The 19,146-nt window shown below is 38.8% G+C and overlaps 1 protein-coding gene across 1 annotated transcript; it reads left to right on the forward strand.

Moving 5' to 3' along the window:
• Positions 1-942: 942 nt before the first annotated feature.
• LOC124061106 (histamine H3 receptor) lies at positions 943-5,109 on the forward strand. Its single transcript, XM_046392650.1, has 3 exons — positions 943-1,522; positions 2,079-2,245; positions 4,018-5,109. Exons 1-3 carry the CDS (start codon positions 1,246-1,248, stop codon positions 4,873-4,875), a joined length of 1,302 nt encoding a protein of 433 aa, XP_046248606.1. The 5' UTR covers positions 943-1,245; the 3' UTR covers positions 4,876-5,109.
• Positions 5,110-19,146: the final 14,037 nt, after the last annotated feature.

Consider the following 19,146-nt stretch of genomic DNA (forward strand, 5'->3'; position numbering starts at 1 on the left):
TGGTTATTGTTGTAATTTTGAAATCGAAATGTTTGAAATTTCTATAATGAAATAAAAATTGACTTGATAATTTGTTTTATCAAAGTAAGAATGATTATTGTTTCATAATGAGTTGAGTTTTAATAATGTATTAAATTATGACAAGTGTGTTGGTTCATTTATATATTTTACACAATTTATTTAAATGGTTATTTATTTCATAGTATTCATTGATTTGATATTGATCATTACATAAGTAAAAACAGGAAATGTGTTGATTGGTTATGAGCTATAATCTTGAAGAAACATCCGATTGAGAAGAGTGTTCCCCATGTCTTCAGTCATTGTAAAGTGGACTTGTCAGTGACCTCTGAATCACATGACTGAATCACTGAATTTGATATCTTGGTCAAAGCTAAAATAATATCTCTCTGCTGATGATGATGACTGATTCAGATCAATTCATCTCAGTCTGCTCCATGCGTCTGGACCACTTCACCTTTTGATTGCAGACTTCGGTCTTTGATCGGTTGCTGGGCGGACAAAGAAGCAAAATGTCAAGTCCAGTAATCACCTGGATAAGACCGGAATTTCTTTTGCCTCCAAAGTAAAAGCGCAAGAATTTGACACCTCTTTGTCTCTCACACAAGTATTTGCGAGTATGTGTTTTGGATGTTTTTGTTCTGGTGAACAACTGAGCTATTGTTGTTTAAGATGGACTTGTTTGTAGACATTTCAACTCTCAGTTCAATTTTGGCTGCCCTTTGTGGATTTGAATATTATATTCTGTAAAGGGGTGTGTTGAGAACTCAGTCCATGTAATCTAAGACTTATTAATGCTAATATCTTCAGAAATGCAGTCCTTTTTAAAGTTTTTGATAGCATTCGCCCTTATCAATAACGTAGCAGTAATAATCGTATTTTGAAAACATAACCGGATATGGTATTTATTTTCTAGTGTGGCAGTCTTCCCATTGGTGACAAAAGCAAATATTCGCTCCTCGGCACACGCACATCGAGCACTGTTAATAAATCATCTGACCAGAGAGGAGGCATTACCCAGAGGATATATAGTTATTGATATTTAAAAAAAGCTTTCCTTTAAACTTGTAGTTCCTAATCACAGAACTCCTCCCGGGAAAATGGAAGATTTGGGAAAAGTGTTTTCATTTATTCACAGGTTCTCAGTCATGTTTGACTCCTTGGTAAAGTGGAGCGGAACGTTTAATCGCGTAATTGGACTAGTTCGTTGTTTCAGTGCGTGAGATGAAAAAGGTCTACGATGATTTTGGCTTTGAATTAACTATGGGCGCGCATATTCTGGAGTCCAACTCCAGCGGCAACTTGACTCCTGCGGTGTCTGAGGCTGGGACCGTCCTCCCGGGCTACCTGGCGGTGATCTTATCGGTCCTCATGGTGACTCTAGTAGTCGTTGTGGTGGCTGGAAACGCGCTGGTCATCATGGCTTTTATTGTGGATAAAACCTTGAGAAATCAAAGCAACTACTTCTTCTTGAACCTTGCTATATCTGATTTTCTAGTGGGTGAGTTGGTGCAATTTCTTCTTCATCTTTGTGTCTCCTCTGTCAGTTCGCTCAGATTTGACTCTTTCAAATCTTTTGTTCCTCTCTGTGAATGAAACCCTGCCAAAAGGCTATTTGTACACGCCCCAAACACGCTGTAATTTCTCTTGAGCATAATTATAGTGAAACACTGCTGTTCATTGACGAGTTTATGGTGACCTTAACATCGTGTACTCTTCATTTAGGCATTGCATCACCATGGAGTATTGTGTTTTATATTTGTATGGCATTTACACCCATCTCATTGTGCTGGTCTGCAGCCATAGATACATTACACTCCTCTCTTAGATGAAATAACTAATGCAGACTGCTCTTGTTCCTGAAATGTTTTACACTTCATCTCTGCAGGGGTCTGTGCTTGTGACGAGCAGTAGTCTAACCAGTCATTTGTTGGCCACATGTAATGGGTCACAGATCCCGTCTGCCAGGAGGTCTGGAGAGGTCTGAATGTTAATAGAAAATTGGTTGAATTATCATGCAGTGTGTGTGTGTGTGTGTGTGTGTGTGAATGTTCCAGGTGCCTTCTGCATCCCGGTGTACATCCCGTACAACCTGACAGGCCGATGGATGCTGGGCAAGGGTCTCTGCAAGGTGTGGCTGGTCATGGACTACCTGCTCTGCACTGCCTCCGTCTTCAATATTGTCCTCATTAGTTATGACCGCTTCCTGTCAGTCACAAGAGCAGTAAGTACAGGCTGTGGAGGCGCTCATAACCACACACACAAACGCACACACATGCAACTGACATACTACCTCAAGCATTCTAAACTGTGTCACTCTCGAGGGCAGTTTGCTCTGCAGCGAAGTCATTGACATTCATGGCTTTACTCCTTTACAAGTGTGTCTGGTTTTAATCTATAAGTTTGAGGACTCAGTTTGAACACAGCCTGGATTGTATGGTTAATTTGGTATGGAAATATTTTAAATACAAATGGCAGCACTGTGTATGGATGAATACGATTCACTTAAAGGGGCACTCCACTGATTTTAAACACACTCTTGAGAAGTGCTACTCCACCTATCCTATCCTAACAGTTTAAGGCTTCCAGTTGCTCTGAAGAAGCTTTTCAAAATTTGAAAAAAATGTCAATATGACATCATCAGAGTTGTTTATTTTCTCATCTCATGTTGGGATTGACTCAAAATTTTTACCATTTTTTAAGTGGCTTAGGTTTTGGAAGAAGCGGACACATAGGAGGAAGGGAGGGTCGAATGAAACATGCTATGCATTGAGGGAAATGTAGGCTTTAGGATTTTTGGAGGTTGACTCATATTTGTCTTTAAATTCATGATATCTTGCTCTCTACTGCTTTGAGTTTGTCCATTCTTTATTACATTTTGTCTAATGTGAGTCTTACTGTGTGAAATATGAAATGAAAAACTGAATAGCTGGAGTGGGCTTTAACTAGAACATAAATGTTCAGATATTTATTTCACCTTTTAGTTTTATGCTAGTTGACCATTTTTTCACAGTGCTCTACATGTGGCCACTACCGATCATCATGTATAAAATTTCTTTCCAAACTTAAAAGTTCAGATCACTGAGACAGCACGTTCACTTGTGTTTTAAATGCATAAAAATGAAAAGTCTCAAGTAGATAATCTACATGGTCTCACTGCTTGTGTTTCTTGTGTTGAAAATGAAGATTTAGCTGCTTACTAAGCAGTGTGGTAGATGGTTGGATATCAGTGAAATAGTATAAAGTATTATTTATTCATTCATTAATTTTTGATGTGTAGTGAGAAGGATTTCTGTAATTTAAAATGGAATTGGGGGCGGGTCTCCAGCTTTTGTGATGACCACTCCAGACTTTGGCCAGAATCACTTATTAGCATCATGAAGTGGCTCTATTTCAATATTTATTGACTCAGACAAGTGGATTTGTTGAAGTTGCTCTTTCACCAGGGTCACATTAGCAACAGCATTGTCTCACGATGACATACCCAGCTGTTGCAAACACAGAGACATTTGATGGTTTATTCCTATACAAGGGTGTCCAGGTTTAATTTATAATTTTGAAACAAAAAAAGATCAAAAACAACAACAATAACAAAAGACAGAGAGCACTGAGTAGTGGAGCCCTGCTGAATGATGGAATTTAGATTTTACGGAGGAGGTGAAGTGAAAATGGAGCAAGTGCAAAGATAATGAGTGACGGGCGATGACGAGAGACGGGAGGATCGGGCGAAACCAGATGTCTCTTTCACACTCTTGTGTTGCATCAGTGAATGTGGCTCTCAGCCTGACATTCCCCTTCTCTCTTTGGCTTCAGTGACACTCTGAGGAATAGTGAGTAGATTTTATTTACAGCATTTCTCTGCTGCTCTGTGGCTGCACAATACAAACAGGGCATCATTTGAACCATGCGCTCCGAGCAGAGCCAGCTGCAGCCGTAAATGGAACAGCGTTATTTTGCATCAATGTGAATCACACTTGTGCCTGTCTTTTGACACAGGTTAAATACAGAGCTCAGCGAAACATGACCCGCCAGGCTGTGTTTAAGATGGTGGCGGTGTGGGTACTGGCCTTCCTCCTCTACGGTCCTGCCATCATCTTCTGGGAGACCATCGTCGGCCAGAGTGTCGTCCCGGCACACGAGTGCTACGCCGAGTTTTATTTCACCTGGTACTTCCTGCTCAGCGCTTCTACCTTTGAGTTCTTCACCCCGTTTGTGTCTGTGGCGTTCTTCAACCTCAGCATTTACCTGAACATCCATCGCAGGAACAAGAATGGAGGCGCCTGTGCTGAGGACGACGCCAAGACGCAGAGGATCGGTAAGAAGCGCAGAGATGGAGGTGGCTGGTCTGTGTTTTTTGTCAAGACTCGGAAGGTATCGTCCAGCGAGCATACTGCTATCTCTGCAGTTATCGAGGACGACGATGTCCTGTCCCCTTCCTCCAGTGGGGACCCTAATACAAGTCAGATATTCATGCAGAGGGAGAAGTTCTCTCCCAACAGAAAAAACTCCAGGCTGTTTCAGCACACGGCCTCCTGCATGGCACCTGGCCGTAGAACACAGGGATCTCGACTTTCACGGGACAAAAAGATTGCCAAATCTTTAGCCATTATTGTGTGCACTTTTGGGATTTGCTGGGCTCCATACACTCTACTAATGATTATTCGCGCCGCCTGTAGTGGTGCTTGTGTGGCGAACTACTGGTACGATATTACATTCTGGCTTCTGTGGCTGAATTCTGCCATCAACCCGTTCTTGTACCCTCTGTGCCACAGCAGCTTTCGAAGGGCTTTCTCAAAGATCTTGTGTCCTAAAAGACAATCAGTCCAGCCTCAGATTGAGGCTCAGTCGTGTTAGATGAACTCAATTGCACTTTCATGCTTTATGAATGCAGTAACTGTTGTCGGTCAAACACTGTAAAAAAAAACAACAAAACAAAACATATATATATATATATATTACTGTTCTTCCATCCAAAACAAACAAACAAAAAAAATCTAGTTATCAAAAGTAAGAGCTGTTTGCATTAAAGTGTCTTGTGCGAGGATTATCACATCATATATGACAGCAATATGACAATTCATACAGTGATGGCAAAAAATAAACCTGCCGTCATAATATCTTTAATGACTGTGTGAAGCAGTGGACTTCCATGGCACCTTTGAAAGCGGACATAATTGCCCTTGATTAAAGCTCCTCTAAGAGCCGATGTTAGATTTTTTCAGATGATGTACGTCTTAATATCAAAATGTATGCTTACCTTTACAGACAGCCTCAGTGAGTAGGGCAGGAAAGAGTGACGTGCTTCAGGCTTTCTCACCACTCAGTTCTTTGTCCTGTGGACTGTGAAATGGTGACTTATGCAGCCAGATAGAATTTGATGATCATAATTTGGTCTAAGATATTATTCAAGATCTACAGCGCACCACGTTGTTAAATTATGGTCTGTCTGCATGAAAGCACAGCGGATAGAGCAGCTCCAGCAAACATCCAGACCTTTCAACTCCTATTTAGATCAAATTGATGTGAGGGAAGGAGTTTATGGTCTTTTCTGGTTTTATAAAGTTTCATAATCTCTCTGCACACAAAACCTTTTCACTTTTGAATAAATTGCTATTAATTTGAAACAGAAGGCCTTTTTGCCTGTCTTCAAAAAGATACTTTACATTTTCAAGCTTTTCATCATGCAGCAGTAGGATGACAAATGTGGAGTCCACAAGGTTCAAAGTACTCAAAAAGAAGGGAGTATTTGTTTACTGACTACTGAGTTTTATTTCATTTTATCTGAAAAGTGGGCTAGGTGCAGGGGCAATCATTTGTGAATCAACTGCCAACGCTGAATCTGCACTTCATTTTAAAATAAAACTGTGTTCTTGTTGATGTTACAAATGTACAGCACTATAAAATGAGAGCAGCATTAAACTTTTGTACAATAATATCTATGCCAAGCTAGATGGTTGTGGTCTTTAAGTACAGTACAGTATTTATTCAAAGACTTTATTTATACCCCCCAAACTACTTGACTACTTTGTATCTTGGTTATGAATGTGTGCTGGTGTCAGTAGCCAAAGAAAGAATAAAAAGAAAACTGCCTACAGGCTTTGTAATTGGATATGTTATTTAAAAAAAAAAACAGGGTCCAGTTAGCTTAGCTAGCTTGGTGCTGTCTAAAGGCAACAAAATCTGTCCAGCTGCACCTGTGAAGTTATGTTCACATAGGTAAGGCTGGGGAAAAATAAATGGGATAGACAGGGCTAACAACACAACTCTGCTAGATGAAAATGTGTAAAACTTGAGCAAAGACTTGTGTGCATCCTGAGGTTTTAAAAGTCCTTCGTAAACTTATAGAGACAAGAGGGAAAAGAAGAGAATGAGGCTAAATAACAGACACTGTTAGGACAAAAATGTACATTTACTCAAGTACTGTACTTAAATCAAGTTTTGAGGTACTTGTACTGTAATTGAGTATTTCTGTTTTATGCTACTCATTCTTCTACTGCACTACATTTATTTGATGTTTATTTTAAAATACAGCACACTGTCAGACACTAAACCAGTGTTGTCCAACTTTTTGCCTTGTGACAGTTTATAAAAAAAACGATTTGCAATTGGGATCACATTTTAGATGTCTATTTTCCCTCCATGTGTGAAAACTAGGTTTTCACATGACATGTCACAACGCTGACCTGCTGCTTACACTTTGATGTTTCAGTATTACTCAAGTGATGTTATATACTGCATAATATATGTATATACTTCTACCTTAGCTACATTTTGCTGCTAACACTTATATACTTTTACTTAAATAAAAGTACAAAAGTATCGATTTTTTTTTTTTTTTTTTTTGCATTACTGTGTTGGTTCTTTTAAGTAAAGGATCTGTATACTTCTGTAATGTTTTTGTCAGTTCTGAGTTTAGTCAGGGGCTGAACTGAACATAAACACGCAGTCACATTCCCACACATGAATATCTATTAGTTGGGTCAGTCTGTGAACTGGCTGGTGTTGACAAACATGTATTCATTCCGGAGGTTAAATTTGTGTATCTCCTGATACGGCTGTCTGTGGGGCGGGGGTGAAAGTTTTGTAATTTTTTTCTTAGTCCTGCAACAATGCAGGATAAGATAAGACTGGGCTGAGCTGTCTCACGCTTGAGTGGGTGGAGAGGAATCTTGTTGTGCTTGGTGTGAAAGGTGGTGAATGGATGTTGTCTGTGTATGGCAAATTACTGTTGAAAACTCACAACAAGTATAAAGAAAAATTAATGCTGCTTTAAAAAATCCTAGAAGACTGGGGTCATCACAAAAAGATTTGACACTGCAGTGAAAATAAGTTCTTCAGAAGAATGCTTTTAAGCTTTTATCTGATAACAAGTACAAGATAAGTGCAGGGCTTTGACCTTTGTTACATGTTTCCAGCATAGATGAACAGAAACTAAATATGTCCGGAAAAGCATCCTTGGAGATTTAAAACCAGCAGGAAATAACACTGTCGTTCTGTCCTGTGGGAATTAATGTGGTACGTTGTACTTGAGAGAAAAAAACAGACCCATGAAGACTGTTGAACACTGAGATACTATAGCAGCCAGTTCATAGTGTTGAGAGAAAAGTGGCCCTGACTGAATGATGACAGCATTTATTTCACTTTCTTCCACCCAGCATAATGTTTTGAAAGTCCAGGATTGTAATAAATCCTCCTACAGTAACAGTAATATAAAGTGTAAATTGTTAAGATTGCAAGTTCATAGGTTCAGCAGTGTGCCATTTTTAACACAGTAACAGATACAGAAGATCAGTCTTTCAAAGCATTTCTTTCTGTCCGTTAATAGTCGGTAATATCTCAGCTAAACTTTGGAACAGCTTCCATAATCACATTTCCCATCTCCACTTCTGACTGTGAATACAACAGACCACATTAAGTGGCTTTTGTTTTAAAAGAGTTTGTTCTCTTTAAACAAACAATAAAAAAATGTCTAGCTGTGATGAGACCTCTTGAAGAGAAATTGATTTTTCAGTCTATGCAGTGGCGTTATTCTCCCACTGACCCCATTTAGTCAGAGCCGTTTAAAGGCAGCTGTTGCTGCATGCATGGCTACACAGTTTGTGCCTGTACTCAGCTGAAAAGTGAAAATGCCTTCCCTAAACAGGTCCAAAAAATGTGAGACATGACAGTTATATGTGTTCCTCCCATCTGTAAGAATGGAAATAGACTTTTGAGTTGAGAAGTACAATTGGCTGCACCTCCCTACCCCCTCTCAAAATGGGTGACAAAGTCAATTTGGAGGCATTTCTTAAAAAGGTCAGCCGAGGATGAGATGAATAGACTGTGGTTTAGCTGACCTGTGCAGAGGCGCAGGTGGACTGGCAAATAGAAAACAAATTGTTTGGCGTGAGTATTGGCATTGTTTCTGTGCGCTGTGGGAGACCTAAGAACCAATATTCACAGCCTTTCAAAAAGAAAATTGGAAACAGTTCACATCCTTCTGATTCATGTTTGGATTGCTGTGGGACACAAATAGGCTAAAAGTAATGTAACTGTTATTGAACAAATATCTTGTGAACACAAAACCAAATGAGATCCTCAAGGACTGGAGAGTGAACACACGGACCTCTGGCTTTTTCTTCAAGCGAATGACTGTTTGACAGAGATTCATAACAGTACAGGGAGTTCAAATGTAGCTGCTGCTCACCAGACTACATGTGTTTGGAAGATAATAATTTGGAGAAAACAAAAGAAATACAACCATTGAGAATATTTCAGTGGGGTGTCTTTGAAAGAAGTGTGTCCCGCTGCACTCTTCATTCAGGGGCAGCATGGTACAATACTCACGGTTACAATTAATGAAGCAACTGTGTGTTGGAGCTGTGAGATTAATCCTGACACTGTGGAAGGTTTGTTAAAGAAAATGAAAAAAGGAAATTGTTTCAGGATGCAATACAAGGAGTTGATTTAAGACGCATTTCCTACTGTACTCTACCACAGCAGGAGTTATGAACAAAGACTCATCCTGGCAGCCGCCGATGATGCTGTTATCATCTCTTTAGCAGGATTCACATGGTGTGGAAAAATGTTTTTTTATGTAGGTGTAGTTTCTGCATTCTCAAACACCTGATGAAACAAATAAATGTCAGAAACTGCAGCCTGCAGCTCATCAACACTGGGGTCAATGTAAAAGAAATTATCATAAAAATCTCTGCCATTTGTTCCTGGCCTCCTAATCATGCCAACTGCTTCAAGAGAAATACTAAACAGAATTCTCTTACCCTTTTTTCTGTCATTAACTTATTAATTGCTGCCAGCGACTTCTTGAACTTGAAGGTGAGATTGCAGGTTAGAGGAATTACAGGTTGGAGTTGAAAGCGTAAAATACGTAAAACATTTTTTGTCATGCTCGGCTTTTCAGCTACATAGCTATCTTTTGTGACTTTCAGTAAACTTGCAGATTCTGTCCAGCAGCCACAGAAACTGTGCTCATCTCCAGTTATTAGTGAAGTGGTGTCAGGCTGAGTGAAAGCCACTGATAGGATGCTGACAGGAAACAGCCCACTTGTCTTCCCTGTGACACTGGTGGGCACTTTCTTGGAACTATTTTGTTAAAAGTCATGGACCTCAGTTGTCATTTAATCACAACTGACAGCAAATACAGATTCATGTACCCATTTTGTGTTTTCATATCAGATAATTCCCGTTGTTGTCATAGTAAGACAGACATCAGAGGACATGAGACATCAGTTATGACAGCTGATGCAGACTGATTTTTGCTTGTATCACTCAAAAAATAATTATGAATGAATGAATATAATATGAAGTATTTTAATCACATATAAAATTTCAATGAAAAGGGTCACATTTAATGCAAAGTTACTCTACCAACCTGAGTCATTGTGAATAAATTGGTCAGATTAAATTAAATTAATGCATATTAAAGTAATGCATTTCTAATTATTTATTTATTACTTATTCTGCCTGCTGTAAGAAATTACACTCAAGGTCCTTCATTTATATACACTGGTTCAACATGAAAAAATTGCATGTAAGTCACTTTTTATATTGAATTTATGTTATAAAATTAGAAGGAATTTTTATATGTATTTAAAGTCAGTGTTTTTCACAGATCAGATTTTTTTCAGTGCTCAGTATTTCCAGTAAGATACTCTTTCCTGGTTATTGAATAAAATTTGTTGCCCTGGAAAAGCACTGTCTCTGGTATAATAAAAAGCTGTCTGAATAGAAAAGTCAGGTTTTGGCTTTAAACCTGAATGCACCTGCATATATAACCTTTTAAAAAGGGTCAAGGAATACTACAATTTCCTGGTACCAAATGCTTTGATTAATCAGTTCTATTTATTTTCTGTGGCAACTAGCGACCTAAAAACAGGATGATGCAAGGGACTGAGATATGCATCAGAAAGAAATTAAGGGTAGAGCTGAAGTAACCATATATATCTACAGTGCTTTTTAAGCTCTTTTATTTATCCTAAAAATTTCACGTTCCCTTTCAGCAGCATCCAGATTATACAGTTTCATAGCCAACAAAAAAAAAAAAAATCAGACAAGTAAATCAAACTACCTCTCCTACCACATTTCCTATCAAATAGGTTCTTTTAAAAGGGCAAAGCAACCAAGTTTCACATTATTAAAGCTGTACCTTAATTCACTAAGACAAAATCATCTCCACTAACATCATTATAGGTCCCTCCAAAAATTAGATTTTTCACCCCTGTTGTCTCCATCAAAGTTTGAGAACACCTGGGATTGTGCACTTCATTGGAAATCATTTTACACCCAAGAGACAATTTACAGGGGATGAGGTTCAATGGGTAATTTTGATTTGATAGCTCAAGCAAGCTGATCCTCTAATGTAATGCTCCTAATGCTCTGTTCTCAGTTTTGGAGAGACATTCCCAAATTTAGATTGAAATGTCCAGAGCCACAGACACATGAATAATAAAATGAGTGTGATCAGGTTGCCAAGCAGTAGATTTGACAAACAAAGCCTGACACTGTAAATTTGCTGCTGAAGCCTGTGGCATTAACATAGCATTTTCTGCCAGTCTGCCCATTCAAGACCAAAGATAACAGTGTATAGATGAAAACTAAAGTACAAACTGTTTTGCTATGCTGTTGATTTTCTATATGACATTTTTATTATTCAGCCAAAAACCCTGAGGTTTAACATCTTTATATGACAGCCTGGTATTCTTCTAACGGTGCAGGCTGTGTGCGGACAGCCTTCTGTTCCACTTGTTTACAGTCTGAGCCATATGTCTGCTGCTCCTTACAATGACATTGCTAACGCTGGGTAGAGACTGCCCAGACTCAGACACAAACTGCAGTTTGTGGTTCAAAATCAGCACAAGAACTACAGATTATCTCAATTATTATTTTTTTTAAAGGTGATTTAACAGTATACTTCATTATTTTACATTTATACTGTTTATCAGGGTTTTTACTTATGTAATTATTCTGTATTGTTTCTGCTAACCTCTGTTGTCCTTTTAAGTCCCTCTGAAGTGTAAGTTGATTGTAAATGTTTTGAAATGCGCAACAAAATTTTTCTATTGTTATGGCAGTCATGATAAAATTAGATTAGAATAGATTAACCTGAAACTTCGGCAAGCATCATAGTTACAGCATCTATGTATATGTATGTAAATATATATGAGTGTTACAATAAATAAGTGTGTTGTGAATCTTTATCAGAAGGAACATTTAAACAGAAGGTGTATAAACAGCAAAACCTGTGCAATGATCAAACCATGGCTGAAGCAGTAGCTCAAAAAACCTACAAGTGTAAGAAAAAAGATAAAGACAATGTCATATCAGTGAAGGCGTCCCTATTAAAAAGCCTGTACAGAAATGAAAATAATAATAATATTTCATAGCACTTGAAACCAACTTGATATTTTTGTGCCCTACATTAACTTGTCACTTGTGTCACTCCCCTGTCACTTGTCACTCAGTCATGCTGTCATGAGAACATTTTCTGTTCGCAGCCTGATTACTTTTGACCTTGTTTTGTATGTTAATTCGGCACACAGAAGTAAGCACACAGAAAAAAACAAAAAAACAAAAAACAAACAGCCCATCAAAATTGAGTATGCAGAAAAGTAATTTGCCTGGCATGAATACAAAGATGTCATTAAGGGTGATGGCGCATTGACTTTCCCCCTCGGTTTGGCATCTGTCCTGAGAGCTCAAACATGGACGTAGAGGACACCTGCTCTGACTGTGGAACTCAATTTACATCATTAAAAGAGCCATATATGTATACGTTTAAACCAACAATGGAACACATGATTACTTGTGTAAAAGGTTTTGATCGTAGTGATGAACCCAGAGGATTATCTGCATTTCCTTCAGTTCTGAGGAGTTCTATGCTCTCTTTTAACTTGTTTTGGGTTTCTGATGTGCTGGTTTGATGTATGTTCACCAGCAAGGTGCTAAAGCTACATTTCGAACCATCCCTTATCCCTCTACTGAGGTTCCATACAAGCTGATCCGATACCAAAATTGGAGTAAAAGTTGGTCATAGAGAATCAGAGCAACTAGAGTCCCATCGTCTGTGCTCTGATGTAGGATTTCCCACACTGTTGTGTTCAGCAGTCCTTTGTTGCGCTTTCTGCAGCCTTTTCTCACAGTTTCTCTCGTTGTTATAATAACACCCACATATTGGGAAGAAGGAACACAAAACATTTGTAGTCCTCGGTTGTGTGTGTGCGTGTCTGTGTAGTGAGTGTGTGGTTGATTGAGTGAGAAAGTTCAAGCGCAGAAAAGTGATTGTGAATGTGAGAAAAGTGAAGTGTAAACCCACTGCGATATCACCCAATAGTTTGTAGAATACTGTTTGGAGGCCTTGAGTTTGGTATTATGGCCATCGCCATCTTGGTTTTTTGGAGCCAAAGGTGACCATATTTGCAGGAGATGGTGGAGCTGGGGAGGATACCCATTGCTACCCCTGTGTTATGACTGGATCTGACTTGAGAACTTGAGGACAAGGTGTGGTAGCCAGTGATGTGGTGATTCAGAAGGCGTACAGGCATATACAAAGGACACATACTGTATTCAACCCGTCTCCTGTCCCCCTGCCCACAGACATCACATCATCAGTAAATGCTCTCTGAACTTTGTATCAGGTAGAATTTAATAATGCATCACATAACCAACAGTGGCCTGTGCCTGTTTTGCGTGCAGCAAGTACTGCAAAAAACCTAGAGAGCACCTTACTAACTGCACCAAACGATGTTCTGACCCACAAGTACTCATGGATCAAATCACACCCAACTTTAAACCACAGCCTTCATTTGGGATCTAACCAGCTGATTTCACTCTGAGACAGCACTATCCAGGGGAAAGAGGATGGTGTAAATGGTGCTGAAATGAAAATATCAGAGTAGGCAGGTGTCACTGACTTTAAGTGCTGAGAAATTAGCAATCACATTATAAAATTCCCAGATATACTGATGGACAGGTGTTTTGTTAGCTGCCATTAGCTTTGCTGCTCCCTGAAAGCTATAACATTATCCTCTGCAACTTCACATTATTGCTATTGTTGCCTACATCACAAAGTGAAGCATAGCCAATGATAAAAAATAAAAATAAAAAAAGATGATGATGCAAAGTGTCATTGAGAGAAAAATTATTATCTAGATAGGTGAATTAAAAGAACGTGAAATTGAATGTTATTAAGACTAATATATGTCATCATCTTGTACAGCCTGGAGAGTGTAACACAAATTGTCTTAAATACAAGTACCTCTGAAGTCTTATTTTTCTTTGTTTTATTTTTAACACACACGACCCACTGTGACTGTGTTTGTGGTTACTCATCTCTGACAGTCATATGAGCTGACACAGCAAGCATATCACATTTACATAAACAGCGAGGCCTGTGGAGATACAGAAGATCTCTGCTCCGAGTTGTGTGAGGTAACTGAAGTGAGGTAACCAGCTGAGCAAGTGGCTGTTTCTCGCTGACATAACATCTGCCACAAGCTGGAACATGGGAGTCCCAACGCAGGAAGTCTTCAAAGTAGAAAAATGTCAAAAAGCAACCATTTCAACATGCGCGAGGAAGAAAATTATGATCCCTCAAGGCACTGTATTGATTCCACAGCCAGCCAGTCGAGGCATAAATGTTACTGTTCAGCGTGTGTGCAAACATTTTATCAGTAAAGAGCATATTGCAATATCGATGGGTGTTTATCCCCCACATTCTGGCACAAACAGTCTGGGCCAAGGATTTGAAACAACATTTTGTCTTCCCTTTCCAGAGATTTAGCTTGACTTCGATGTTTATTAAATCAGTCCTCTTGTCCAAGGTTGGGAAACTATTATAATATCAGTTTGACCTTTTCTGCTTTCAGAAAATTCTGGTGACATAATGTCACCATCTTTCAGCTGTCAGAGAAACCCATGTTTCACATTCTGGGAACATCCATATCAGCCACCATCCATCTTTAGGAGCTGTAAAACACAAGCGTATTAGTTCAAAAGTTATATATACATAATCACCATGTTAAGTGACCTTTGTGCTTCAACTGGTTTCTTCTCTGAGCTGAGTCCCTCCATAAACAGCTTTTGCCTGCCTGTCTTAAAAGCCTGAGGTTCAGCACAACTCTGACACAGCAGCTTCTTTAATCTACACAAACATCTTTTCCATCTTTACCAACAACCTTTTAAGGTCTTTATCTCTCTCCTTTTTTCTGATTTAGTAGATGTGATGCCTGAAGAGGTGAACACTTGTTTAAAGCAAAATATTTGTCTCATTTGACAAAAAGGAAGGAAAGTTTTCAGGAAGAAAATGAGAAAAAATATAAATCCTTATAAGCCATCGTCATCAGAATTACTAACCTGTATGATGAGTTTGGTGAGGGGGAAGAAGCTTAGGGAGGGAAAGAAGCATCCTCTTTAATGGTGACAAACTATTCCTGTAAAGGTATACTTCCTGCATTTTTCACAAATTGCTCTGTCTACTGCTTAATGTTTAATCTACTGAGAAGTGAGTGATATTCAGACAGCGCAGAGGTTTATAAGGTTAAGATTGCCTGTGCTAATATCCAATCAGAATGGCCCGAACAAATAGGGGCTATATTAAAGTGAATTTGCTGAACAAAGTACTACTGTTACACACAGAACAAATTACGAGGTCTTGAATAAATTGGTTTATTACTCAGAAAGAGCACCAGACATAGAGCATGAGCTTGGTGGCTATGATAAAAATCAAACCTGATCAAAGTGCAAGCAATCTGCCTTTTCATATCCTCCTGCAGTCTGTGCTGTCCTGTCACAGGAGATAGGCACGCAATCTACCACACAAAGCTACGCACCAATGAGATAGGCTGGGTTATACCACAGTTTAAAAAACAGCTCATATAATTTCTTCTTCCGTCCACTTAAACTACTGCTGTGGTTCGATATACAGTATGATGTGTGGGCTGCTCAGCATTGCAGCACCTTACACCAAGGCTTTTGCTTCAGTCACCACAACACGAAGCTCATTTCTTACACCCATAAATGCAACAGTGACATTTCTTAAAACACAAAGCCCATTTACAAGAGTGACAACACCTTGTGGGGTCTTTTCATTCACTGAAGACTTCTAAGGCTGTCTCACGTCAAGTCAAATATACTATACATGCATGACATACAGCACAGATGAAATTTCAGTCCTCTTTGGAGCCACAGTGCAAAAAGGCAATCTATAATAAAAATAAACGCACTCAAAAATATAAATATAAAAATACACATAAGATCACAGTCAAAGGCACAAGTGATATAGTAGGAAGGAACCAGGCAAGGTGTATAGAAGCTGAGATGAGATAGTGTGGTGTAGTGCAAAAGAGAATGCAGTATAGTGCAAAGGGAGGGCAGCAGAGTGAAATATGCAGTGTGTGTGTGTGTGTGTTGGCGGGGGGGGGGCACATGATGTCAGATGCTGAAGGGGAGGCAGGTGGGTGTGTGGACAGAGTCTGTGACAAGGGGCTGAGGGGGGAGGAGGGGTAGAGTAGGGAGGGAGGTGAGCATCCTGACTGCCTGGTGGATAAAACTGTCCTTGAGCCTGCTGGTTTTGGCCCAGAGACTCCACAGTCTCCTCCCTGACGGCAGCAGGCTGAAGAGGCTGTGAGATGGGAGGGTGGAGTCATCTGCAATCCTGATGGCTTTGCAGGTGAGTCGGGTGTTGTAGATGTCAACACCTATGTTCAGTTCCAGTGTGACTTACATGAACTCTTACCCCTGAACGTGTTTCTAAATTTCAAGAGACATACAGTTGTTGGTAAGAAAACACAGAAATTGTACAGAATAATTGAATAACAAATTCATATCATCACTGGGTTCAGTATAAAAGAAAACAAATACTGCCAGCTTTTTCTTTTGTACAACAGATGGAAAACCTGCTGCTTTAAGTTTTTGAAACAACAGTTCAAAAGTGAAATTCATTTTGTCAAACACTGACCTCAAAGCACACGTCTCCACAGGGGAAGCCACTCACTTTAATCAGCCCAACACAGCACAACTGCATTTGTCACGCACAAGAGCTTAATTACCTCTGCTCAAGAGAGGCAGTTGTGCTGTGTTGAGCTGCCTCAAAAACCACTCAACAGATTTCAGTGATATTTCCTGGGAGGTTACACTAAAGACAAAAATAGAACTTAGTAATTCTGGGTTTGGATAGCGCCACCATGTGGTCATTTATGAAGGTCATTTATCAAGTTTTTCTTAAAAAAAAAAAAACAAAAGAAAAAAAACAAAAACAGATTTCCATCTTTTTTAAATAGCAGTCTCTTAATGCAAATTTTAAAAAATCATCACTGTATTTGAGACATATTATGAGTTTCCTCCTGCCAAATTCATGAGGTTACAGCCTGTTTCACATACAGTATCATAATTTCTTAACCTTCATGGTTAAACAACAGGTGCTTCAGCAGTTTGGTCATGAATGACTGTAAATCAGAGGTCATGCAATTTTAAACAATCCTTGCACAAAGTCAGGATGAACATATTTTAGAATAACCAGTGGTTTTATCTGAATTTATGTGTATTTGATACAGATATAAACTTTCTCTTAATTTAAATAACAAATTTCGAGTATTCTACAGCCTTGTAGCATTTATTCTCTGAGTGCTTTTTATGCTTAATGATATACAGCACATTTGCTTTTACCTTTGAAGCTTCTGTGCTCCAGTTTCTTGCTTCTGCTCCTGTGTTGCCCGCATCCTGCCGTCAGGCCGTCAGAAATAAAGGATTAGTGACCCATATTAAATGATGCTACCCATTCATGATTTGAGAATTCATACAACATGTCAGGAACACATGAAAAATATAATATATCAAGGACACAGCGGGTGTTCTCTTCACACATCCGACCAAGTCCACATTGTAATGCAGAGAGGACATAATGAGCACTACAGCCCAGCTCCAGTGAATTTCTCCATATATTATATAGGCCTAGACACATTTATGTGCTCTTGGTGTATACATACTGCTATCACTAAAAAAAAAATAATAATAATAAATCAAACAATTGTCCTCTAGTATTTAGACCTTCTGCTGTACACTCTTTGCTCTTTAAGATGCACTGAATGAACAGAAGAAATGAAAACACATGTATAATGCAAAACAATCCAATTCAACAGTCCTGTAATGAATAATAATCTCAGTATCACCCGTAAAAGTACAGCCTCAAAATATATTATTAACACACTTGGGTCAGAATCAACAGAAGGAGAACATTTTAAATGAGGTAGTATTTATGACAGTGTTGTGTACAGTATTGAATTACTTTGCAGAGGCGTTTCTGTATGCCTGTTGGATATTTTGATTTGTGAAACACAGGTGTAACTAATAACATTAATAATGACTAATTACAAGCCACCTGGATGCAATGGACTCATTACACTGTACTTTTTCATAATGTGAATATCCACAGTAAGCAATGTGTCAGTCCCAACATCAACTTTTGAAATCTACTTCACTCCATGTGTTAATACCCAACTGTAAATAATGCACAGACTAGAGTGGCTGTAGATGACGTGAACATTTGTAAAGAGTTAGTTGGTGTGATAAAATGGGCTTTGCATCTCTGTTTGACATTAAAATATGCTTGTTAAGCAGGGAACTCAAACAGTGCCTCTGTACTGTGTGTAGGAAGAAATTTTATTATATTATAGATAATGGCAGGAACTCAACCCAGTAACACAAAAATGTTATCTCCTTGTTTGTGAGAAATTGTTTCTATAATGTTAGAGTGTTCTTTTTAGGTTCTGTGTGCATTTTTATAATGGACCTGCGCTACGCCAAAGCAGTAAAAGCAAAAGCATTTCTTTTTTGGCACTGACATGTATGGAATGGGAAAATCTGATCCTATGCTTTCCCAGATTCCACTTCATGAATGTAGCATGAGATTCCTTGTTGAAGCCATCCACTTTCTGCCTGTCATGTGTCTTAATTATAAATGCAAACTATCATTAACATTATCCTTATAGCACATACTCATCATTCTGACAGGAACAGCCAAAACAGAACCTGTTAATTTCTATCATCCACAGAGGATGCTGTATGCCCTCCACTCACTCATCACAAACCTTGAAACTGAGCCATCTCATTCATCCTCTGCACTGCTGCACTAACATCACACACACCATAGATACTCTCTGACTGTATGCATGAATATTGTATATGTATATCAGGTTTGAATATTATTTTTTAAAATTTCTTTCTTTCCTACTTAAATACGTGTATATACATTATGTTCTATGTGTGTGTAGCATTAAGGGGCTAAAACTTAAATTGCATTGCGCAACATGTGCTGTGAAATGACAGACACGTGGGCCTTAACTTTCACCCGTGACAGCTGTGCCGTCAGGTTTGAGAGATGGGTGCCTGCCGCCGCCATCTTGCTCCACGGTTCTGACCCATTCAAATAGTAGAAAATGACAAACTTTTGTTCTGAAAGAAATCACATGAAAGAAATGCTAAAATGATGGGGAATAACATTTCACAGGTCACAAGTTGTTTTACAATGTTTTTCTGTTATGAACATGTTGAATGTGATACGTCACAATAAGTTACTCTTATGTTTAGCTAACATAAAGTTACTGATACTAAACTAAGCTAACAGTCAAATAA

The sequence above is a fragment of the Scatophagus argus genome, chromosome 6 (genome assembly GCF_020382885.2).
Source record: "Scatophagus argus isolate fScaArg1 chromosome 6, fScaArg1.pri, whole genome shotgun sequence".
Taxonomy (NCBI): Eukaryota; Metazoa; Chordata; class Actinopteri; family Scatophagidae; genus Scatophagus; species Scatophagus argus.

Bases quoted from the DNA above. Each gene is read 5' to 3' on its own strand.
- LOC124061106 (XM_046392650.1), top strand. From the start codon at position 1,246: ATGAAAAAGGTCTACGATGATTTTGGCTTTGAATTAACTATGGGCGCG. The intron at 1,523-2,078 runs GTGAGTTGGTGC...TGAATGTTCCAG, and splicing joins TATATCTGATTTTCTAGTGG to GTGCCTTCTGCATCCCGGTG. The intron at 2,246-4,017 runs GTAAGTACAGGC...CTTTTGACACAG, and splicing joins TCCTGTCAGTCACAAGAGCA to GTTAAATACAGAGCTCAGCG.